Genomic DNA, 24788 nt, shown 5'->3' on the forward strand with positions numbered 1-24788 from the left:
GGCCCTTGGCCCATGATGGTGTGCGTCCTGGGATTGTCTTTACAAGCTTGAAAGATTTAGATTTCTGAGAGTCTTTCGCTCTAATTTAACCTTGAACTAGTGAAAAATTTATTTGACTTCAAAGCGCTTCACAGTGGAAAATGCAAATCTCAAAGCTTTATTTCCGCAGGTACGAATATTAAGTGTAAGAAAGCAGAAAAGGGTCAAAATAATGTACGTTGCACGAAATAAAGTGCAGATTTGTTTAATCATGCCTTGCGGGCCACTAGGTAAAACGTGAATACGTCTGAACTTCCCGAGAAACGCCCAATTTTTCGGGGTCGGTATAGATCTATCTGGAGGCCAGCATCTGTCACGGCTTCGTTCACTACATTTCCTGTGATGTTCGCGAGAGTAAAATCAGCGGTTCCCACGGAATACTGTTTTAAACCACCCACACCCAAAATAACAAGCAGACCGCCAGGTTTCACGACTGTTGCCACGTTGCAAACCACCCTTCGATATGATTCGTGCTCGGCTGCTGCCGATTCCAGGCATCCGCAGGAAAGAACGACGTCGAAGGTTTCCTTATGTTCCACCGGGAGCACTGCAGGCTCCACCACATCGCAGGATACCACCTTGCGTATGGCCGCGCGTGTGCGCTCCAATATTTCCATCGCCCCCTTCTTGATGTCGCTGAAAACGAGAAGGAAGGGTTTTTGTCAGGTTTCAGGCTGTTACACACTATGGCACTGTGTTGAGATATGCGCATAAAAATAATAAAAAGAAAACATCCGGGCTTTGTAGTTCTTCCTTTAAACGCTTCGGGTCAATAGATCAGGCTCACATGACATTTGTATTAAGAGATTATTCGAGTCAATACATTGAACGAATCTAGATCTTCAATATGAGTCATAAGGTGAAAAAAGGTAAAGATATCCAATGTGTGTCAAGAGGTCAAACGCTTCAAGAGATGCAGGGAGTCAAAAGAGCTATGACTTGTTAAAGGTTCAACCCCCAGCGGATTATGTTTATCTTATGTAATGTTCACCATGAGGCAAAAGGCGATGAGAAAACAATGGTTGGATGTGAGACTGTGTTTCGGGCTCTATATCGCGATTTTTGCATTAAACATAGGTAACAGTAAATTTGAATTAAAGGTTTTATATTTATTTTTTACACTGCAGTATGTCATCCGCTGGGCACGTTTTAAGATGCATCCAAGGTTTACGTATTTAGTTAGCACAAAATAGAGGTTCTTGTTGATGCCTCTCGACTAAAAACAGGGAGAAAAATAAAAACAAAACGGAGGAGTCAAAGAATTGGACAAACCAAGCGCTTACTCACAACTGGTTTTCCTTAGAATAAATATAGACCCGTGTAATCTTAGACATGCCAATACATTGCTGCTTCAGCCCGTACAAGATATGCGACCACTTTTTTATATAACGCCATCGACGGTGCACTGACAGCCATGCCTTGCTCGTGATGTGTCATAATAAAGGCTTCCGTTATCTCACGAGTTCTTTGATTGCCGTGTCCCGTCATAACCTCTCTTTCAGCAAATTTCGGTACACACCCTCATTCAGTGAAATGCATCACGAAATGTCCACTGAGCGATAAATTAACTGACAACGCGTGCTCCCAATATCGTTCGTTCACAGATCTGTCCGATTGACCAATACATATGTCTCTGCACGAATACGGGATTTTGTATACAATTCCTACTTCGCATTCTACAAACTTGTATTTGTGTGTTTTTTTTCGCAACGTACCTTAGGTCTTCTCTCCGGTTATGTTTGCACAATGCTTTCACTTCTTTAGGCGAAAAGAACACGACTGGCGCACACTTTTCTTGCAACCTTATTTATCTGGTGGCTGATTTTGTGTAAGTATGGTACTACCAAAATGTATGATTCTCGTCCTGTGCCTCTGAAGTGTTCTTCCGCCACCCCAGAGTCTTTTCAGAGCTGTGTTAGTTCTATACTTACATAATGTCAGACACCGCATGAAAAAGGAGGTTGAGAGACACAGTGAACCAGTGGTGTTTTCTGCACCTAAAAACTGTAAAAGTAGTGTGGAAATATTGCGCAGGTTGGAAGGCCTGTGGTACATTGGAAAACGAAACACAGGAACAGGTTGGTAGATTTCAAAATGGGAATTGTATTACAGTTGAAACCGAGCGTGTTGGTTAATAGATACAAAACTTGAAAGTATAAAACAGAGAGGGCGAGGACGGGAACAGGACATCTTTCAAGAAAATGTCCTGTTCCCGTCCTCGTCCTCTTCGTTTTATACTTTCAAGTTTTGTAGAATTGTATTCGAAATCTTTTTGTCATGAAGCAAAGTACAAATCAATCAGTCGGTCAGATGCATTAACAATATATTCCGGGTGCACAGGTTGGCAATTAAGTCATCGCCACGTGGACATATAGTGCCTCATTTCAATGCATCTGGGTGTGCCACAAATAACGCTGCAGAACTAGTTACGACGCTGCCTTTATCTCAGGAGTCCTTCGGTTGGCGTGTCACCAACCGAACGACTCGTGGGATAACGGAAGAATTCATTATCGCACAGTACGTGGGCAGGAGGTGTGTCAGTGCGTCGTCCTTTGCGTTATATGTATGAGAGATCGCATGCAATGTAAAAGCAGTCGTATCCCAAGCAGCACCAGAAAGTGAATTTCCATCGGCCGACGGTTGGCCAGTGTCTGGACAGCTTGGACACTTTAAGTGCTTGGCCACCGGAGACATAAACAAGGCCGGCAAGGGTCCGGCCACAAACTAGCTGTTTTTAGCTTGTCCGCCGGAGACATAAACACTGCCGGCAAGCGCCTGGCCCGAAGTGCTCATTTTCAGCTTGGACGCCGGAGACATAAACACGGCCGGCAAGTGTTCGGCCAGCAATGGTGATTTTCAGCTTGGCCGCCGGGGACATAAACACGGTCGGCAAGTGTTTGGCCAGCAGTGGCGATTTTGAGCTTGGCCGCCGGGGACATAAACACGCCCGGCAAGTGTTTGGCCACAAGTGCTGATTTTCAGCTTGGCCGCCGGAGACATAAACACGGCCGGCAAGTGTTTGGCCAGTAGTGCTGATTTTCAGCTTGGCCGCCGGAAACATAAACACGGCCGGCGAGTGTTTGGCCAGCAGTGCTGATTTTCAGCTTGGCCGCCGGAGACATAAACACGGCCGGCAAGTGTTTGGCCAGCAGTGCTGATTTCCACCTTGGCCGCCGGAAACATAAACACGGCCGGCGAGTGTTTGGCCAGAAGTGCTGATTCTCAGCTTGGCCGCCGTGGACATAAACATGGCCGACAAGTGTTCTGCCAAAAGTGCTGATTTTCAGTTTCGCCGCAGGGACACCCATAATCTAAACTTTCATCGCGTTGACGAAACTTTGGCACAACGACGGGCAGCGAAAGAAGCATCGCGAGCGAGTGGTTTGCTGAATATTAGTGCGTGCATCGCGCGAACACTGTTAGCGCAAGCAAACGATCACCGTTTTATTTAGTTTTTTTTTTTCGTTAAACTTCAAAGGCACTGTCGTGTGATATGTTCATTTGGAACATTATACTAGAAGTGGGAAAATATTGTGCCCGTCGTTGTTCTATGAAAATAAAATACGAAAGCAGCGCCGACGTCATCTTCGCGTTAACTATACCGCTCTGTCGCCGCGCGGCACTCTTAGCGTGAATGCCATATCCGCGATTTTTCGGTTACTGCTTCACATATTTACTTCCCAACTGCACTCGAAGAAAAAAAAGTTGTAGTCGGGTGCATCGGGCGCAGATGCTCCCCTTTCCTGGAAGACGCACCCACCGTTACCCAGCCAGTGTACCTGTATACCGACCATAAGCCCCCTTCTCTACCTTAAAAACCTATAGCTGTATCAATGCACTCAGCTTAGTAAACCGCCACGCTAGCCATGCACCCCGATCAGCTTGTGCTTGAATCGGATAAGATTGGATATTTCAGACTTTGTGTTTTGGAAGAGCCTAAACAAAACCTCTCTTATATTTTGATTAAACTTAAGCTAGTCTCAGTAATGTTTTAATTAGGTGCTAGGATACTGATTTCCTGAGCCAAGGAAAGCTAACAGCTTCGGTTAAAACCGCAACGGAAACGTTCAAAATCGAGCCACACGTAAAAGAAAAAGAAAATGAACATCTCGACCTAGATGTGCAGAACGCTGGCTTTGTTGTTAACAACGTGATTGTTGGCGGGTGGTGGGCAACGCCGCGACGCTATTGACGCTATCGCGGTGATTGACGCCAGCGATGCTCGGCCGTACTACACAGTAAAAGTATTTACCTCTTTAAGGGTGTAAAAGGGTGTTGTAGCAACTTACACCCTCGGCTACACCTTTTTAACACCCTAAAACTAGGAATACAACCTCATAATTTTACCGAAAAAGGTGCTGTTTCGTGTTACACCCTAAATTTAGTGAAGAATGTGAGAAGGGTGTAGAAGAGGGTGCTAAATAAATAATGTGAAATGGTTTTGGAAAGCTTATATATGGCTCTGTACATAATGTACAGGTAAGATTTCTGCGTGAAAGCAACAGTTGTTAGCAGTCTAGTTTCTTATAATGTCAGTTGTAATTCATGCAAATAGCTGATAATTAAGTGCCTCTTTTGCATACAATTTTTATGTTTGAAAACAAAATTTTATATATGAGTTCCTATTTAATTTTCTTACAAATCACTCCATGCTCAGAATCGGAAAGCAGGGTGAAATGCTCTATACTAGCATTTTTTACAAATATTGATTGATGGAAGTGTACAGTAAGAAAACCAGTTAGTCTCGAGTTTATATCTGGCAACATGAAATCAAAATATTGTGAAAATGTTTGACAAATATCCATGACATGCTCCTAGAACCTGTCTCCTGACCATGTCAACCGGAGTAAAATATTCATTTGAGAATATGGTGACATGCACAAAAACTCACACACATAAAGAGGCAAATCCCATAATAAACCAGTCCGACACATCCCATAAAAAATGGCCTATGGTCGTCTATGGGAAATTCAATGGGAGGCTATCACTCCCTGTAGCTTTGCATGGTCGGCCTTAAAAACTTATAGATACAGCTACAGCCAGCTATAGAAAAGTTTATGGCCCTGTGTCTCAGGGCTATGTTTCAATAACAACACCATTAATAATAATAATAATAATAATAATCAATAAGTTAGTGTTTTAGCAGTGTCCAGGGACATCCAATTGTCCTTCTTGCGGGCGTAGTGCAATAGAACGAACAAACAGACGGTTGCGCGCTCGCAGTCGCACACATACACGCGCGCACGCACGTACACACGCATGCACACGCGCAAACCCACGCCCGCGTGCAGAGGCACACGCACGCACAACCAGAAACGCACACGCGCATGCACGCGGACGCATCCACACGCGTGCGCACAAACACACACACTCACACGCAAACAATTACGACGAAGGAAACGTTGCTTGAGTTAGTTTCGGTTTCGGTTTACACAAAAAAAGAAACAACCTAAAGTTTAAATAAAATCTAAGATTTACTCACTTTTTGTAATGTTTTACATTATTATTTTCGTGAAATTCTTATTTTTACTAATATAATTTATTTTGCTTAGTATAGTTCTAAAAAAAATAACAATAAATAAAAAGGAAAAGAGACTCTTGAAGACTGCGCAAGACCATCGCTATCGCAATCGGCTTCCGTTGGGCTCGTTTGAAAGGTCGTTGAAGTTTCAGAAGCTTCGGAAATCTCCTTTTTTTTACGTTTTAGCCGTTTTAGTGGATATTTTAAATATCTTCCTTACGAATACCGTGTTCAAGAATAACGATCGATGACTGAGAGCTGGGAGACGCTGCGTCTTGGCAACGCCCGTAAGTTCAGAACCGCCCATGCACGACTCGTGCAAACGCCGGTTTGCAACTTTCTTTTGTTTCTGCGAAGTGGGCTGCTGTTTCAAACTTTGTCGTGTACCGTGTGCTTGCTAAGCTATGCTTGAGTCTAACTATGCTTTTGCCCTGTGTTATTTCGTTATTTGAAAAGAGCGTATCTTCTTCAAAACCTGTGGCTCGCTCCGCAGTGTGAGAAAGATTCCCGCGCGGCGGAACCTGGGGCATGTTCTTTGCGCCGTTGTGCGGCGCTCGTCCGACGACGCTTGTGCGGAGCGTTCAAGTGCCGTCTGACAGCAGTTCAAGCATTCAGTCGCCGTCCCAAAGTGTTAATCACAGGTCATGCTAGTTCTGACATCTTGTCCTAACAGCCGCTCGCCACCGATTTGTTTCATAAAGCGGGAGCGAGAAAAACGTTAGAAGAGCGAGCATGCAGCATGATTTTTTGCATAAGCTAATGCCTGTGCGTAGAGACGCGCGGTCTCTTCGTCATATTTCCGAGGGTAAAAGCGCTAAAAACAACGGACAAACAACGCCCTGTGTTTGTTTCTTTTACTTGTCCGTTGTTTTTAGAGGTTTCACCCTCGGAAATTAGGTCTCTTCGCGTTTACCGAACCGGCACACTTTTTAAGTTTACGATTGTGTGATGCAAAAAATAAAAGGAGTTTAGATGTCACGTTTTTTTAGTAGTGGCGAAAGCCCTTACAAAAATCAGAGCAGCTAGAAAAAACAGAAACATGAAAAAAGGCAGAAAAAATTAAAGGGGCCCTCCGGAGCTTTCTGCGATCGTCTGTTTATGTTGTTATATTGCATAGTAGGTGCACGTTAATATGTATACAAAGTTTTAGATTACAAAACCGTTTATTAAGCACATGGCAGAAGAAATATATTTTCTCTTGGAAGACGGTCCCCCATTCCCTGCGCATCGCTAAAACTTGACCAATGGAAAGGCTGCATCTCGCGGTGAATGCGAACGTTATTATTGCAACACTTTTTAAGCTTGTTGTAAATTAGAGTTTGAGAAAAACGTAAACTGATTGTGGTGCGGGAAACATAGTCCGCAATTATTGCTCCAATACCAGCGAACTATGTTTTCTCCCCTCAAGCTTGTTGCTAGTGGGCGATTCGTCGGCGCGTCGGCTCGTCTGCTTCCCGGGGCGTCTGCAGGCGTGCGTTTGCGGGACACATGTTCCTCCTTCCCGTGGATCCCGACTCCGAAGCCAGCTTTGCGATCCTTCCACGTCAACGAGTCAAACGGTTCCTTGTCATCTGTGGAATGCGACTGCGTATTGCAGTAGCAGCGCGACGGTGCGGTGCGACGAACGACGACTGCCGAGCACAAAGTCCGGGTTCCTTGACGACGGTCCGCGCGTGTTCAAGAGATTCCTCCGCGGGTCGGCGGTCGGCCGCGTTGGTGACGCGCAGTGACGCCGGAATCCTTCGCTTGCTATTGGCTGACCCGTAAAGAGATGCCCTCCCGTTTTCCGGGGTCACCTCAGAAAGGGAGGCGTGCCGGGGACTTTGATAGCAATTTTAATAGGGAAATCCGCCGCGCATGACCGTAATTTTATGATTTTTAGGATCCTTAGGGCCTGTAGATCGAGTTACCGCCATAAATAGATCATCGCAGAACGATCCGGAGGGCCCCTTTAACTAATGTCAAACCTGAATATTTGATGGAGTTCAAAGACTACCACCGTACCAACTCGCCCGGTTATTCTTTCTGTCAAAGAATAATAGCCAATAGTAATAAACAAATAAATGCCAACTATTAATTGGTTACAAAGACGTAATTGGTACAGTGCAGCGCTACTCTACTCTTTTAATGATATCAGGTAATGTGTGAATGTATAGGGCAGTTCATAGCAACCATTTATGCCCGACCCATTATATTGAGTTTTTTCTTTATATGAAAGTTATATGAAAAAAAGTGCTCTTCCTAAATTAAGCCGCACCACTGAATGTACAATAGCGTGTAACGTTTATGTGCGTTCTCAGCAAAAGAAAAGGATGCATTAAAAAAAGGTCAATCATTTTGTTTCCTCTCTCTGTTAGAGCTTCTTTCACGTACACGCAAAATGTGGGTGTCTACGTCTAAAAGAGTGGAATTGACATTTCCTGCAGGGCTGGAAGGCCTGACTCAGTTTGGCTAGCAGCTTGAAACCTATGGGAACCTGGGGAACTGAACCACAAAAGTGAGAGTGACACCCGCCTTGCACTTCCTGAACAATGGCACTATAAGGAAGGGGGAGCTGCCCTAAAGTGAATGCAATAGCAGATGGGTCGTTCCAGTGAACCCCTATACAGATGATACCAAGCAGAAAATTATTAATAAATGTGTTATTAAAAACATGGAATGTGAATGGCACGGACAAGAAGGAAGAGATCAACACAGCGCTGTGTTGTGTTCATATCCTCTGTTCCCATATTCTTCATGATTTCTTTTCAGTAATTGGCTACTAACTAGTCCAATCATCACCACTAGTCAATAAAAGTATGCTGCTATTTATTAGTATGCATTAACACCGTGCTTCCAGTTGAATCCTACAGTCATTTATTAATGGTCAAAAACAAAAAGGAGGGTGCAAGCTAGCTAAACAGGCTAAACACATAATTTATTAAAGACGGGTTCTCTGAAGGATGACACAAACGCAGAGAAGTATCAAACACCGCTGAGTATTAATGGGCAAAAAATGAATAGGCGACCCAGAAAAGAAAACACAGGAGAAGACATGAAGTCAGTCTTTACAATTCCTCTTCTGCTTGCCACCACTTTACAAAGGGAATTCCTTCCTGGGCCTTACAGCGTTTTACTGTTCACAACCCCTGACATACCCAAGGACAGTAAACATAAAAAAGCAACCTACTAACATTTGGGTAAATGTGGTTGAACAAACAACAGGGAATGCCTTGAGCTTTCAACCTAGGAAATACAAAATATGCACAACATCAAGATTAAAAACAAAAACAGACGGACGCATCACACCTGTTTCTAACAAAAATATAGGCCAAGAAACTTCTTCCACTCAATGGAAAAACACAGGGAAGGCACTAATAGATTTCTAGGTTTCATCATTGTTAGTGATTCTTCAAGTATACCTTTGTGGTCACTCTCTTTAGTCAACATTGTTTCATCATCATCATTCATTAAATCTTCATCCCAGTTGTGTTCTTTAAAGGGGTACGGAAACAAAAATTGAAATATTCAAGTTTCGTTCGGGAGTGAACCAAGTATGAGGGATAATAACCGTAAATGATAATCGCACGTTTGTATTTTGAACGACTGGCTATATTTTGCGTTCCACACGGTGCACTCGAGCAAGCACTCGAAGAGAAGTGAACGGAGAGCGCGATGCGTCAGGGGATATCCGGCGCAAACAAAAACAGAAAGAAAAGATTCCCCGCGTTCGTGGAGTAGCAAGGCAGGCGTGGTTATCAGCTTTGCCCTTGGTGGCGCTGGCAGCGTTGTGGTGGTGTCAATAGCGTCAGCGCGTTACAACCGAGCCGTTCGAAGTACCCCTGGCGTGACGAGCGTGTGGCTGGCCCACGTGGGCTGGCCCAAGGAGCACGTAGCTTCCACAACACTGTCAGCTTAGGGCTGAACGGGGTGGGGAAAGCAACTTTTCTTCCAGTTTTAAGCGACGGGCTAATCTTCTAGGGGGAGAATGGCCGTTTCCGGTTGCACGAACGAGGGTCCGAGAATGAGGGGAGTTCTTCCTTTCCGTCTTCTTGGACCGTTTGGTACAATGCGCGATTTGTGAGTTGAGCCAGATGCGCGTAGGAGACAAGGGGTAAGCGAAGCGTGGGTTGCCTGCAATCCCCTGAGACAAACATGTCACTTGATCTCCAAACAGGAAAGCTTTACATGCTTCGTTTGTGGCAGACCATGATGTTCACAATGGTTCAGCCGTGCAGTGCGATGCTTGGGGCCACTGCTTGCTCACTTAGAGTTCGAGAAAGGGGGGTGCCGTAGCACTTCCCAATTGCCCACGGGGTTATGATGTGGCTTGCAAGGAGCTCTTTTGTATTATTTTATAAAGTGAGTTGTGTTTAGTGTGACTCGTTATTTCTTTATCACATGCCTCGTATGTGGTGATGTGGCAATCCCTCTAAGTGAAAAAAGTGTAAATGTGTTCAGTAAACATGATAAGCTGTAAATCGTGTAATAATAATACAAGAATATGCAATACCATATATGATTTTTGTACATTTTACAAGTTCTGATATGTGTATTGGACACATTCCAATGAAATGTTCAGTGGGGTCTATACTTCATTTCACCCTTCGTCCGAGCGCGGCGGACGCTACCAGCCAATCCAGCGTCCAGAGAGCGTCATGTGACCTTGTACTCCACATAACCAAAACGTCGCATGATACTCTCCCGGCGCCAGATTCGCTGGGGTGGCCCAGCATCCACTGGGCCACCCCAGCAGGTGCCCATTTCATGCCAAGCACCCTTTACCAAGGGTGTTAGCAAGCACCCTTTATGAAGGGTGCTTGCCTGGACGCCATAAGGGTGTTAGCCCAGGGACAAACTGATTTACACCGTTAAGTGTGTAAAAACTTTTACTGTGTGCTCAAGGCTTCTCTTTCCCATTAGTGCCAGTAAGCTTGTGTAAACTGAAAAATATTGTAACTGAAGAGTAGAGAGTTTTAGTAGATCGCTCCCATGACTCCGATAACGATACCCGATACTCCGCCACCGCCTCCCTTGCGCATGCATAGTATCGTTATCGGGGCTATCGGAGGTATCGGAACGATCTACTAAAACTCTCTATGGTTGCACTGTCCCTTCACCTAAAGTTACTTCTTCTTGTTTTTTTTTTTTTTACTGCTACACTACCGAGGGATCTTAATGGTGGGACAACATACCATCCCTGAACCCACGACGACTGGAATGGTGGTCGCAACCAGCGTCGTAAGACTTAGTACTCAAAAAGGTCCAATAAATATTGAGCAGACTTGCAGCAGCTTCGTGTGTCATTACTATGTAAAAGTTTCTGGGGTTGAATTCTCAAACTTGACCTCCCAAAACTCTTGACAGTCTCCTGAGGAACACCCAGATTTTCTGGCAGTCTGTGATAAATTATGTATTAAGTGTATAACTACAGCCACTTTCGGCCAGTGACTGGCCGGAAGTCAATGGCTAGTGGCTGGCCAAGCGTGAATGGCCAGTGACTGGCCGAAAGTGACTGGCCAAAGCTGAATGGCCATTCTCTGGCCTAAAGTGAATGGCCAGCCACTGGACAAAGGTGAATGGCCAGTCACTGGCCTAAAGTGAATGGCCAGTCACTGGCCTAAAGTGAATGGCCAGCGACTGGCATAAAGTGAATGGCAAGTCACCAGACGAGGACGAAAACACTTCTATTGCCGAGCACTTTGGCCAAGCTTGGGCCATCGAAAATCTGGTTGGCCATAGTACACTTGCCAGCGATGGCCCATTCACAACGTGCTGCTTGGGATGTCAGCGCTTGGTCCAACCGGTTTCTTTGACTCGTAATTTGTACTGTTCGCGCTGTTTCTATTTGAGTCTTACGTATTACATACAACACGGTGATTCTTTTTTTTTGTTTTGTTTTGTTTTTGCAAAGAGCGAAAGTATACAGGCGTTGTGGTTAAAAAACATAATGATATCTTATACAAAGAGATATATAATAACGAACAAGGTGACAAAATATCTTGTCCGTCAGGTTATACATTCTTGTCTAAGCAATTAGGCTATGTCGTTTGGTTTCGAGAATTTTTTCGATGCCTCTGGGAATATATGTGGAAATCTAAGTCCTCATCCAGTTTCTTGTGATTTGAACTGTTCGGGTTTTTCTTGCATGCCAAGCCATTCTGACATATGCATTATCTCTCCCATATGGACCACATTAACCACTTTTCACCGGTAAAAAAATACATTGATCATTACGCGGGTTGTTGATTTCTAGAATCCTAGCGGCATTAGTGTTTAAGGTTTATAAGATCAACTGACGTTTTATATGAACCACTCGTTTGCGGTTTTTGAGGGATACGTATATAGGTATGTTGGAAGGAATGGCGTTGGGCATAGGGTCCAGTGGTATCCCTGTTGTTCTGCGAAGTGGCAATTTGCTCTGGACACAATTCTTAGTTCCCGATCTTTCTCAGCATGACCAAGTTAATATATTTTTTTCAGATCACAAAAGGAAAACGTCTGAGATCCAGGTGTTAAAAGTGGGTTTAGCAATAATAACCCAAATTGCACCAAGTTCTGGGCCAAAGCTTGGCTTTTGTCTGGGAGTTTATTGAAATGCCCGAAGAAGCCAAAGCAGAGCCGAACCTGACCTTCCTTGGCAACAGTCTGGGTATTTTGGCCCTAATTCGCCAAACAAGTGCCAAACTTAACTTTTTGATAGTTCGGCTGTCATTCGGCACCTTCAGGCCAAAATCGCCACAGATGTGCCAGAGTTAGGCTCACTACCTTGTAGTTCGCTTGACATCTGGCATCTTTGGGCCCAAGTCGCCAAACGAGTGCCAAAGTTAGGCTAAGCTTCCCGATATTTCGGCTGTTATCTGGCAGCTACGGGCCAAAGTTGCCAAACAAGTGCCAGAACTAGGCTTACTGCCTTGAAGTTCGGCTGATGAGGTATTTGATTTACGCGGGGGGTCTTCATCTTAACTAAATAGAAATCAAGTTTTATTCGGCTGGCCAGTTTATCTTATTTTGGGTGTCTCTTGATTTCTCCAGTACAAAGGTTGGCTGAATGTTTGGACGCGGCTGGACCAGGTTTTGCAAACGCATATTTTGCCGGATGTTGTACTCGCGCGTAGGTACACACGTCAATATCGGGAATCGGGAAGCGCCGTGAGACTAGTTCTACATTAAGGCGCGTTTACACCGCCGATGCGATCTAGTCGCGTGATAACTTTCATCGCAACAGCGACCATCGCGGGCAAAGAGCGACGCGATTTGAGCAGTCGCTTGCTGAGCCGACGTTTTGCGATGCAATCTAGTTGCGGAAAGGCTGAGCTAATCAATGGCGTTCGGAGCAAGAGTTTTTAAGAAGCGACTCGCCAACGAAGGCGTTGGACTCGCTCATCGCGCACGCCAGAGTGACCATCTAATTACTTTTTTTTTCGATGCGATTTAGTCGCATCACGCGACTGCAAACAGCCCCGGTGTGACTGCGCCTTTACAGAAAGTGCTGCCATCGTGCTAGCGGCGCATTGCAAAAGCGAGCGTTGCTCTGTGTGTGTCTTGCATTGTGATTGAGCACTGTCAAATCCTAGCGATAACAAAGAGAGGAAACGACCTGGGCTCCGTGTCGCGGCGTCCGCATTACACTTGAGGAATAAAAATGAAATCCCAGAACTTGTACTATTTTAGCGTGTTGGTACTTTTTAGACATTTAGAAAGTGGAGACACAAAAGGGACGATACAGGCAGGACAATCTTTCGACTTCAACAACATTTATTTTCGGCTTCAAGCTCAAAGCCCGCCCGCTCCGTGGGGGTACCGGAAAGGGAAATCTTTGGGGAAGGAGAGGAAGCGGAGGAAGTGTACGCGATCCCCCTGTCTTGCGGGGCCAGGTACATCGGGCAAGCGGGGCGATGCCTCAACGACCGACTCCAAAAACATCAAATGCACGCCGAAAGACCTGCTTCGGATTTTCAGCACCCGATCGTCATTCACGGGAGAAAATGTCCCGGCTGCGCTCCTAATTTTGCCGGCACGACAGCCATGGCAGGCCACTGCGAGCGCGTCGGGAGCGGGTGGCGACAAGCCCGCAAGACATAAGCACCCCTTCCATTTCGTTCTCAAGAAAGGAGATTATCTTTCTGAGGCTCACAATGCAAGCCAAACGCTGACAGACTAGGAAAGGCGACAAGGTGACCGGCAGAAGCGGCCTTTCCTCTCATGCCTTGTTGATGCCCCTTCGACCTCGCCTTTTGCAAATCCTCCCCACCTGCCTTTGTGTCTTCGTGTGGCTGTCAGCGAGCGCGACAGCCGCTTTAAGCAAATCAAAAGGGTGGAGCGAAACGCGTGACCCGGCGTGACCTCTCTACGTAGAGCGCGTAGGACAAAAACGTTTGACGAAAAATTGTCACGTGACTCTCCCTGTCACGTTGATCGGATCTCTGGGGCTGCCGTTTTCGCCGTTTGCCTAGTTATAGAAATAGGCGGGCCACGTAGGTCCGGTTTTCGAAATGCGCTCTTCAGTATTATGTTGCTTTCGTGCGTAGCAGACGCGGCCGTGTTTTTTTTTTGTCGTAAACGGCCGGAATACGACAATGCCAATTTTTCGGTAACAGCCATTTTTTTCACCGGAGTTCGTGGAATTCTTGTGATGTGTTTGTTGGACACGCTTCGGCAGAAACTGCTCTTCGCCGACGACGAGACGTCAGTTGAATGTGCGCAAGCTTCTTTCTCGAGTGTGTTTGTGGGGTGCCCTGAGTTGGATTATACATCTATTAAGGATAACATGACATCGCTCTTTTATTAGTAAGTACACTGCAAGCATGCTTCTGGTAGTAGTCCTGCTTTCCTCTCAATCTCCGCGGTTTTTGTGTGATGAGTTTTGCTTGGCATGAGGACAGTGTTGATTCTATTTTATAATTTGCTTTTCGTTTTACAGAGAAGTGTGACCATTGTAAATATGTCGAGAATACACTGTGTGTAATGATAATGGTTTAATAAACACCTGGGAGCGATCGAAAACATTTTATTTGTCCATATATGTGATTGGATATGCAACGTACACATACTTGCACGATATTCTACCAATACGGAGCAGACGCGTCGTAGAGTATTCGGACAATATTGCGCGAACGGAAGGCCGGGGCGAAACAGCTGTACGCCAATACCTGCCGGATATCAAACGGTGGTGCAAAACTGGACATTTGAGCGATATTGGAACCGACTTTCGGCCAGTACTGGCACGATACCGCAAAGTATGGCCGTGCTGCTTGGGAACGAAGTCATGACATCTGACCGTCGTGTTCTCAGCGCTTATTTAGTTTAATTCTCTTCTGGGGCGCGTGAAAGAGCACTTCTGTGACACACCAGAGATATTCCAAACTTGGGCAGGCCTCTCGGCTTTCTTTGCCACTTTGGCACTTATTTTGCACTTCAGTGGGTAGCCAGAGAAGAGTCAAACTTCGGCATGGCCCGAATCGCCACATTAAGATTTATTGTGGCAGTTATGGCTCAAGTCTGGCACTTACTTTGGCAGAACTGTGGCGCACCAGAGAAAGGCCAAACTTGGTGTGGCCGAAATACATAAATTAGGCGTTGCTGTGGCAGTTAGGGTTCAAGTCTGGCACGCACTTTGGCAGAACTCTGGCGGACCAGAGAAAGGCCAAAATTGGCATGTCCGAAATACCCAAATTAGGCGTTGCTTCGGCAGTTATGGCTCAAGTCTGGCACTTACTTTGGCACAGCTGTGGCTGGCCAGAGAAAAGCCAAACTTGGTGTGACCGAAATACCCAAATTAGGCGTTTCTCCGGCAGTTATGGTTCAAGTCTGGCAATTCCTTTGTCAGAACTGTGGCGGACCAGAGAAAGGCCAAACTTGGCATGCCCGAAATACCCAAATTTGGCGTTGTTTTTACAGTTATGGCCTAGGTACCCTACCGAAAAATCCGGTATAACTTTTCGCTATCCGGATTATGGAACCGGAAATCTATCTGGATTCTATCTGGACTCTATCTGGAATTTAGGTTTTCAGAAATTTTTCCTTTGTCTGCAATCTGGATTTCGTGTTTCCAGTAACAAATTTCCGGTTCCATAATCCGGATAGTGAAAAGTTATACCGGATTTTTCGGTAGGGTATGGCACCAATTTTGGCGCTCCTCTGGCGTTTTAAAGAAGAGCCAAGCTTTGGCATGCCCTAGGATCGCCCAACTACGGCTATAGTTAGGCACCGTACTTTGGCACTGATGATTGGCATGGTGCAAAATCCTAACTGCGCAAAAGTTGGGCCCTTATGTTTGCCATACCTTTGCCCAAGTTGGGCATTCCTCTGGCGTGCTACCTGGGAAAAGTGGACGACGAGGGCGAAAGGGACAAAGGAACAAAGAGAACCGCAAGAAAGGTGCTATCAAATACGCACGCGACCGATAGACTACTACGGCAATGATTTGTCGAACCCCACATACCCATAGCCTTCAATGGCAGCAATCTGCCCTGCAGAGAGGCTCCAGTCAATGGCATCTACATCCCTGTTGATCCACTTGTTTAGTTCCAGCTTGTTCTCTTCGACCAAGTCACTCAGCACGATGTGCTTGAACCGACTGGAGATCATGAGCGAGTTCACTATCATCGGGCCGCTGCCCACTTCCAAGATAGTCTCGCCCTGAATCAGATCTATGGAAAGCAGACCAGAGTTTTATACTGACCAAGCTGAACTGCCAACAAATGCAAAAACAAAATCATGCTGCTTTTATCTTAAAAACTATCCTAGTTCACAAAACATTGCCTATTTTGTGTTCACAACTTATGTGTCCAACTGTGCTCGGGTTAGACACCGAACACCTCGCCCAATAGAAACGCGAGGTAGGGAAGTGACTTCGCTTCACAGCCATACTTTTGGGGGTTCTCTCAATGTTCCCGCGTTTTGCCGTCGTGACGTCACCGTGCTACGTGTGTGTGCGAGTGCGCACCCTATGTTGGGCTTTAAACGCGACTTTAATCGTAACCACAACTACAATAACTAAGATGGTGGGAAGCACAAAAAGGACTTTCAGTTGGCAAGTCAGTTGGCGGGTCAGGCCTCGACCTGACCGCCAAGCTTTTTCGGAAGACCTCACCCTCTCGTAACTACTGCCCAGACATCGGCGGCTTCAATGATGGTTTTCTCTTTCTCTTGAGAACGCAAGTGCAGTCAAAGCACGGGGAAGGGCGTGGAGCGAGTGATAGTAACCGGGCGTTTAAAACCACAGCTTTCGCTTTTCTCACTTTCTAATTTCCACTAAAAAATGCACATTAAATGTACATGTTCATCTATCGCTAATCTGGGGAGCTGCAACCCTGAAACTTCAATAAATTAACAATTCGAATTCGATATTTACCCGATTGAAAAAGACGATGCGTTTCTTCCAGTTGGAAAAAAGAAATTTCCCCAGTAAAATATGAATCCACATATGTCCGTGCACGAAACTGTTCTTTGTAAGCATCCCTCAGTGCTTGGGATGACATGCTTTCCACACTGTGCGGAGTGGAACTCCTGCATGGAAATATAAAAAAATATTAAAAGAACACATTGTTATTGGCTTAATACAGGCATTGGAAAGTTCATAAATTAACATTTTCCTTGTAGTACTATGCAGTTCACGCTCAGAAGCATGTTTGGTTTCATTTGCATCCTCCCCTATAGTTTTCCTTTTTATGTAACTTTTTAGACGAAAATACAGAAGAAACGGGTGAAGGTCAGCAAGAAAATTTAAGTCCGGCATAAAACAAGCAGTATGAAAATCACATACGCTTTTTTCAATCTGTACACCTAGATATATTCTATATTTCGGTTACCTTTTCTTTGCTAAACTGCTGCATAGTTAGTTTACTAGAAGTGGTGTTCGACGTCTTAGATTTGTAGTGGCACTTATTTTCCTTAAACTTTAACTTCCGCCCTCGACAACTTCCATTCCATTATTCTATACGATCGAGGCCCAAATTCACACCTCACTAATTTGTACTAGGAAACTTTCATATGTTGTTGGTAACGTAAACGTTAGTTTCCCAATATACTCTCGCTCCAACTTTTTTGTTAATATCATTTTTTGAGTACGCCTTCAATTTTTGCAGAATACTGTCCCAAGAGGTAAAACACACCCAACTAGTTTAAGCGGTGCAGAGGAGTTAAAAATATTGTCGTGAATGGTGAGTTGACGAAGCAAGAAGCACTGAGAAAACTAGCACTTTTAATGGGGCTAACTTGCCGACAAAACAAAAAAGGGTACAGACGATAACAACAGAGCATCCCAAGCGTCAAATTCAACGTAACAGCATGATGGAATGCTGGGGTGAAACTGACTCCGGCTGTCCACGTGGGGCACCTTTTGTGTCCGCGTGTCTCTCTGGCCTAGAACGTTCGGCGCCTAGAACATTTGTAACTCGATCAGACGAAAGTGTCCTCCCTACTAAAAAAAAGAAAAAAACATTTGAAATTTACGCGGGTGGCAAACTTGTCAATTTGTTTGGATCAAACGAGATTATGGGATACGGGTACAGGTTTGAAAGGGTACCCGTTTAGAATGGGTGCCCGTTTGAAACGAGTGCCCGTTTGATACGGTACCCGTTTGATTTGGGTGCCCGTTTGATACGGGTGCCCGATCGATACGGGTGCCGTTTGATACGGGCGCCCGTTTGACCTGGCACGTGACCACATATTTGAACGCGCCATTCGGATAGGCAAATTAGTTAGACAAGACCTTAATAGGTCTTGTTCAGAAGGTTGGTTATCTTAAAAAAATACTTAGGACGTCCCTAAACTCATAGGCCTATTTATAACAGGGAGGAAACACGTAAAAATGTTATTGCGCAGTTGCTTGTAAATGGGCAGGAAAACAGACACAAAAGATTGTCTTCAATTCTCCTAGAAGTTTATTACAACTTATTCCGTAGACAAGTACAAACGTGCAAGCAATCTGTGAAATGTGAAGAGGGATTTATACAACTGAAAAGCTTTTATACAACTGAAAATATTGCAAAGCACACAAGAACAAAGGTAATTCTAGACAGTAATGGCAGATTTTCGGGGAATTATTCTCCGGCTGCCGCGAGAATTGGCTCTACATAATTCTATATATTGCCGCGCGCCAAGTAGGCAGCACGGCCGTAGCCTAATGATTCCACTTCCGGACGCGATAGCGAACGGACGTGTCATGCATCGCTCCTCGCCAGCGGCGGCGGCCGTTATCGGCCGCGGTGATAACGTTGCCCCCGTTTTGAAGGAGCATCGTCTGCAGCTGCCGACATTGCCCACCGGTGAAGCGGCAAAACTCAGCGTGGTCCTTCACGCTGACCTCGATGGGAGACCGTACCGCCTCGAAGACTTCCGGGACCCGTTGAAACAGGTACGCGTTTTGTCAGACGTGGCGGGTCTGGGAGCCTACCAGATGAGCCACGTCTGGCAGCTCAAGTTGCGGACGCCGGAGGCCAAGGCGAAGCTGCTGCAAGCCGGGAGTCTTCAGGTGAAGGGGAAGACGTGTCAGCCGGTCGACCCCAACCGGAGGGAGCTTCGCGTCAAGCTCCACTGGGTTTCCTTTGACGCGCCTGTGGACTCGATACGGCGAGCTTTCGAACCTTTCGGGGAGGTGAAGGAGGTTTCCCGAGAGAAGTGGAAGGTCGACGGCTTCGTTGACGTCGACTCCACTACCGTCGTTATGCGCCTGGCCCTCAAGGGGGACGTTGCCCTCGAGAGCCTCCCGCACCAGCTCCGTGTCAGCGGAGGCAACGTTTTGGTCGTAGTTCCCGGGCGGGCGCCAATATGTCTCCGTTGCCGTCGCATGGGGCATATTCGCCGCGACTGCCGGGCTCCCCGGTGCACGGAGTGTCGCGTTTGGACACGAGGCTCGGGACTGCGTCAAGACGTACGCCCGTGCGGCCTCCAGCAAGGTCACTGAGGAGTCCACGGAGCTGCTGATGGATGAGGATGAGGCTGAGCAGGCTGCGACCCCGGCTAGGTCAACGGCGAGCGTAGCGGCCGCTCCCGAGGGTGTCGCGGAGCCGTCCACAGTCGATGCCGCGCCGGTTGCTGGAACGGCTGGCCGGGCCGAGTGTCCGGGCGTTCCGTCCGTCGAGGCGTCGAGACCTGGGAACACGGCAGCCGGCACGAGCGACGTCACCGCCCCTGACTTGTCAGGGGAATCGCCCATGGAAGACCAGGAATCTTCGGCAAGCGGTGCAGCCTCGAAGCGGACGCGGGACGACGGAAGCGGGGACCCTAACGTGACGAGCCGGGAAGAGCCACCCTCCAAGGCAGCGCCCCTCTGGAGAAGACGGCTCCAAGTCAAACAGAACATTCCTGTGAAGGACCAGAAAGGGGCGCAACCATCCCCCTAACCTGGCGTGGCCGGTGGCTTTCGGACGTCGAAGTCCGCTCGTCGGACGGCCAACTTCTCAGAACTTAAGGTAGGCACCATACGGTCTCCCTTTCCCTGAATGGCAATACGTCTCGAGGCAGCCTTACGCGTGGCCATGATTAATGTTCGTGGCCTGTCAGCCAGGCGTAGGCAGTGCCAGTTGAGCCGTTTATTTTCTGATAACGAGCTTGATATTATTGCCGTTCAAGAAACCAAAATTGAAAGCCAGGAACAGACTGACCGTATGGTGCGACTTTTTCAGTGTTTTTTTAACGTTTGCGTGTCGCATGCTGTTGGGTTTTCCGCCGGCTGTTGTTTGTTTATTCGGCGGTCAATTGGAGTGGTAGAAACAGCCGTGCATTCTTGTGGTTCCGGGTGATTTGTTTACTGTGATTTTTCTTTTTCTAACGCTGATTGGCGCGTTTTCTGTGTCTACGCGCCGAACCGCGAATGTGAACGCAAAGTTTTTTTTTGAAAGCCTGAGCACGTATCTCGATTGCGAGCGGGTAATTATTTTTCTTGGTGATTTTAACTGCGTTTGTAGGCCACAAGATCGAGCGAGTCATGCTCCTGTTCTAGACGCGAGTTCCTTTTCTTTGAATGACCTTGTTTCGGGGCATTGCTTAGAGGACGTGGCGGCCTGTATGAATCAGGGAAATGTACAGTTCACGCATTTTCAAGGCCAGAGTCATGCGAGACTGGATTGGGTCTGTGTTTCTCTTAATCTTTTACCTCTTTGTAGCGATTACTTTGTTAAGCACATGTCTTTCAGTGATCATGCGTTAGTCATGTTTACTCTTGGCAATAAGACAAAATCACCTAAATGGGACTCGGCACTATGGAAGGTCAACAGTAGTATTCTTACGGATGAACCTTTTAGAGGAAGTGTGAGTAAACTTTTTGAAAATTTATATGGTAACGATAATGCACTGTGAACTGTTCGTTGCGATCTTTTTAAAGAAGAAGAAAAGATGGCTGCAATCGAGAGAAGCAGCACCCTTAACTATCAGAAAAAGAAAGAAGAGGATGTTTTACGGCGTCAGTTAAACGGTTTTGTAACACTAGAGAGCGCAAATCCCGGTGAATTTATGCGCGAAATAAAAGAATGTAAAAGTAAATTGGAACTGATCGATGTCGAGAAATACAGAGGAGCGATAGTAAGGGCTCGAAGCGACAAGCTGTGGATGGGTGAAGCTCCGACGAAGCGCGCACTATGCGACGAAAAAAGTTACGCGCAACGTAACGATATCAGGGAAATCTGTTACGGAACCACGGTGACGCGTGACAGGGCGGTGATTGAAAGGGCTTTTGTGGAGCATTATCGAAATCTGTTTGGGCGCATCGCGTCAGTAGACGACGGGTTCGATGCGATTTTTTGCTTTTGATGCCCCAGCTAGAACAGCACGTGTGCGACAGCCTAGAGGTGCCTATCACCGTGCCGGAAATCGAAGCGGCCATCGATGAGCTGACTAGTGGAAAGACCCCAGGGCCGGATGGCCTTGGTGTCGATTTTTATAAGTCTTTTAAGTATGCGGTGGCGCCTGCGCTGTATGAGGTAGTGACCGAAGCCTATGAGAAGCAGATGTTACCCCTATCTTTTCTTAGGACGCACACTGTGCTTATCCCTAAGTACAATGATTCGGTGAAACTCTTTTCAGTGGGATCTTACAGGCCGATTACTTTAACAAACGTTGATTATAAAATTTACATGAAGATTTTAGCTAAAAGATTACAAAGGGTTATTAAAGTACTCGTAGGGCCGCATCAGACGTGCGGCATAAAAGGCCGTACGATTTGCACGAATATACATGTAGCTAGAAGCGCTTTAGAATGCTGCGACGCCTTTCAAGGCCGAGTAGCAATGTTGCAACTCGACTTTGAGAAAGCGTTCCATCGTGTTTCGCACCGAATACTTTTTCGTATTTTGGAACACGCCAATGTAGGGTACATTCTGTTAGAAGGTTTGAAGATGGCTTATAAAAATTGCATTACAAGTTTAGTTGTAAATAAGAGAGTTACAGAAAGCATTGAGATACGTTGTTCACTTAGGCATGGTTGCCCACTTTCGCCCTTGCTTTTTGCTATATTTTTAGAACCGTTTTGTTTGAGACTTCTTCGGAACGATAACGTACGTGGTTTTAAGCTAAACACGAATGAAGTAAAAGTCCTGTCGTATGCGGATGATCTTGCGGTTCTTTGCGTGGATCAAGAAAGTATTCGCGAAATTGTCAAAGTTGCCTCTTCTTTTTGTGCGAAAACCGGGAGTGTCATTAATTGGGACAAAACGGTAGGGTTTTGGCACGGTGATTGGGATAGAAAACCAAATGTTTTTATGAATGTTAGGTGGGAGAGTTTACCCACCAAGTATCTAGGTGTGCCGTTAGTGCATTATCGTGACAGTACTTCATACTGGAATGAAGAGACTCAGAACGTTAGAACAAAGGCGGAAGGGTGGAGGGGGAAGGATTTGTCTATTTTCGCGCGTTCCACTGTATGCAATGTTTTTTTGATTGCGAAGATTTGGTATGTCTTAGAGGCACTCTATATGTCTCGGGGCAAGGTGCAGAAGTTCCACAGAGTTCTTGCTGTGTTCATATGGAACTCAAACTGGGAGCGCTGTGCCCGCACAAATCTTTTTCGTTCAGTGCGAAGTGGCGGACTAGGGCTTGCACATTTATTTATAAGGCAAATTGTTTCGAGATTTATGTTTCTTAGGGATCAAAACGACCCCTTCTTACGTACTGTAATTCAAGTTCGCCTGCAAAGTTTTCTGCCTGAATTTGTTGTGTCATCCGGTGTTGTAATAGGCGCAGGTGTTCATGGGTACCGCATGTTGAAAGTCCGTTTTTCTATGGAATATTTGGCTACAGTTTCAAGAAAAAAATTGTATAAAGATTTAGTCGATTTTTTTTTTCTATACCATTGTATAGATAATTATAGTGTGTCGGCAGTGGTTTAGACGTACTAAAAAGAGTGAAAAGAATGCCGGTCAGGCCATGTGTTAAAACCTTTTTCTTTAAATTACATTGTGGCGTTCTTCCGGTGAAAACTTGGCTGGAGGAAAAAAGTTTATTTGTCCCCTGGTCCACCAATTGTTCATTGTGTAAAAAAGCCGAAACCGTAGAACACGTGTTTATCGAATGTTGGGACGCTGTGTTCCACTGGGACATCCTCCAGCGCACCCTAAAAAAAGATTTACCTGTCAACCCACGCGGTATTCGTTATCTGGCTGTGAAAAATGAAGATGAAATTCCGTATGATATGATTATGTTATTGAGTCTCCACAGTATGTGGAAGACGAGAATGAGTTTACGACACGCAGACGTGAATGTTCGCACTGTGCGTGAAAACTTTATTGAAAACATTGTCTATGTAAGAGAAAATTATCGCGCCCTCGCCGAGCCTCCAGACTGGTTACCAATGCTGGATCAGTTGGCCAGTTTTAAACGCTTTTAACCACCACGGCTTTCGTACGGCTGAAGTGTTTTAGCCTTTCCCTATTGTGTGTATTGTAAAAAAAATCTGTCGAAGCAGGCAATAAAAAAAAAAGCGGCCGTAGCCTAACGGTTATTGGGCTTGCCTCCCAGGCGAAGGGCCAGGGTTCGATTCCTGGCCGCGGCTATGCATTTTTCTTGACACTGTAATGTGATGTTCTGGTGAAATCGAGAACCGTCTAGCTGATTCGAGGTCAGAATGTTCTACGCGTCGAACCTTCTACGTCGAATGTTCCAGAAGCCAACGTGTGTACAAAAGCGGCTCCGCGGGCAAGCCGGAGTCAGTTTTCGCCCCAGCGTTTGACTCTGCTGCTACACCGACTTCGACGCCCGCGACGCTCTGTTATTATCTTTTGTACCCTTTTATTTTTGGCACAAGTTCGCCACATTAAACGTTAATTTCTTCCTGTTTGTTTATTGTTTTTCTTAGTCACCACCTGTGACATTTTATTGGAGGTGCGGGGTACCGCATATCCGTGCAGCGCAGCCCTCCGAGTTCCCGCAGTACAAGTCCGAACCCAAGCTCCCGAGGACCCAACGAAGACCAGATCGAGACTCGATCAAGTCGCCGCACCCAAGGGCTACACCCGGAATACGGACTTTTACCACCCAGGACCAGGCAGCCGACGATGGCCAACCAGTCACAGAACCCCGCCGCTCCTAGCGTCGTCTACCTACCCGTCGCTCCTCGCACACCGGCTCCATTCCACGGCGACCAGTACGAAGACGTCGAAGACTGGATTGACCAGTACGAACGCGTCGCCCGCCACAATTGCTGGACCGACGAGCAGCGCCTGCAGAATGTCTATTTTTCGCTCGATTGGACCGCGAAGCACTGGTGCGAGAATCATGAGTCCTCCCTGACGACGTGGGACATTTTCAAGACCGATCTCAAGGCTACCTTCATCAACCACCACCGCCGGGAGAGAGCCGAGGACCTACTGCGAACCAGAACCCAGGGCCCCAACGAGAGTGTCACCGGCTTCGTAGAGGACGTACTGCGCCTGAGCGCCCGCGCCGACCCTCGGGCTACAGAAGAGAAGAAGCTACGAATCCTCATGCGGGGCGTGAGAGAAAACACCTTTGGTGGCCTTGTCCGCAGCCCTCCGACAACTGTCGAAGATTTTGTCGCCGAGGCAACGAACATCGAGCGTGCCCTGCAAGCCCGAGCCAGCCACTACAACCGACTCCTCGACACGCCTGTTGCTTCGACGCTGGCATCTTTCCGAATCGACGAGGGTCACATCCGCGCTGACAACCTTCGTGAAATTGTCCGGGAAATCGTCCGGGAAGAGCTCCGGAACATTCTACCCGACACTGATCGCCCCGCCTCGATCTCCATCGCCGAGGTCGTGCGGGAGGAAGTGCAGAGAGCCATCCAACCAGA

At 46.5% G+C, this 24788-nt stretch overlaps 1 protein-coding gene across 1 annotated transcript in view; it reads right to left on the reverse strand.

Moving 5' to 3' along the window:
• Nucleotides 1–248: 248 nt before the first annotated feature.
• The window catches only part of LOC121838241 (indolethylamine N-methyltransferase-like), a 61539-nt gene continuing 36999 nt past the window's right edge, over nt 249–24788 (reverse strand). Inside the window, exons 3-5 of the mRNA XM_042294345.1 lie at nt 16896–17050; nt 15984–16191; nt 249–675 (exon numbers count right to left, since the gene is read on the reverse strand). Coding sequence (XP_042150279.1) covers nt 249–675; nt 15984–16191; nt 16896–17050 — 790 coding nt within the window. The remainder of the gene's footprint in view (nt 676–15983; nt 16192–16895; nt 17051–24788) is intronic.

This window comes from Ixodes scapularis, unplaced genomic scaffold (genome assembly GCF_016920785.2).
Source record: "Ixodes scapularis isolate PalLabHiFi unplaced genomic scaffold, ASM1692078v2 PGA_scaffold0__279_contigs__length_252992795, whole genome shotgun sequence".
Classification (NCBI taxonomy): domain Eukaryota; kingdom Metazoa; phylum Arthropoda; class Arachnida; order Ixodida; family Ixodidae; genus Ixodes; species Ixodes scapularis.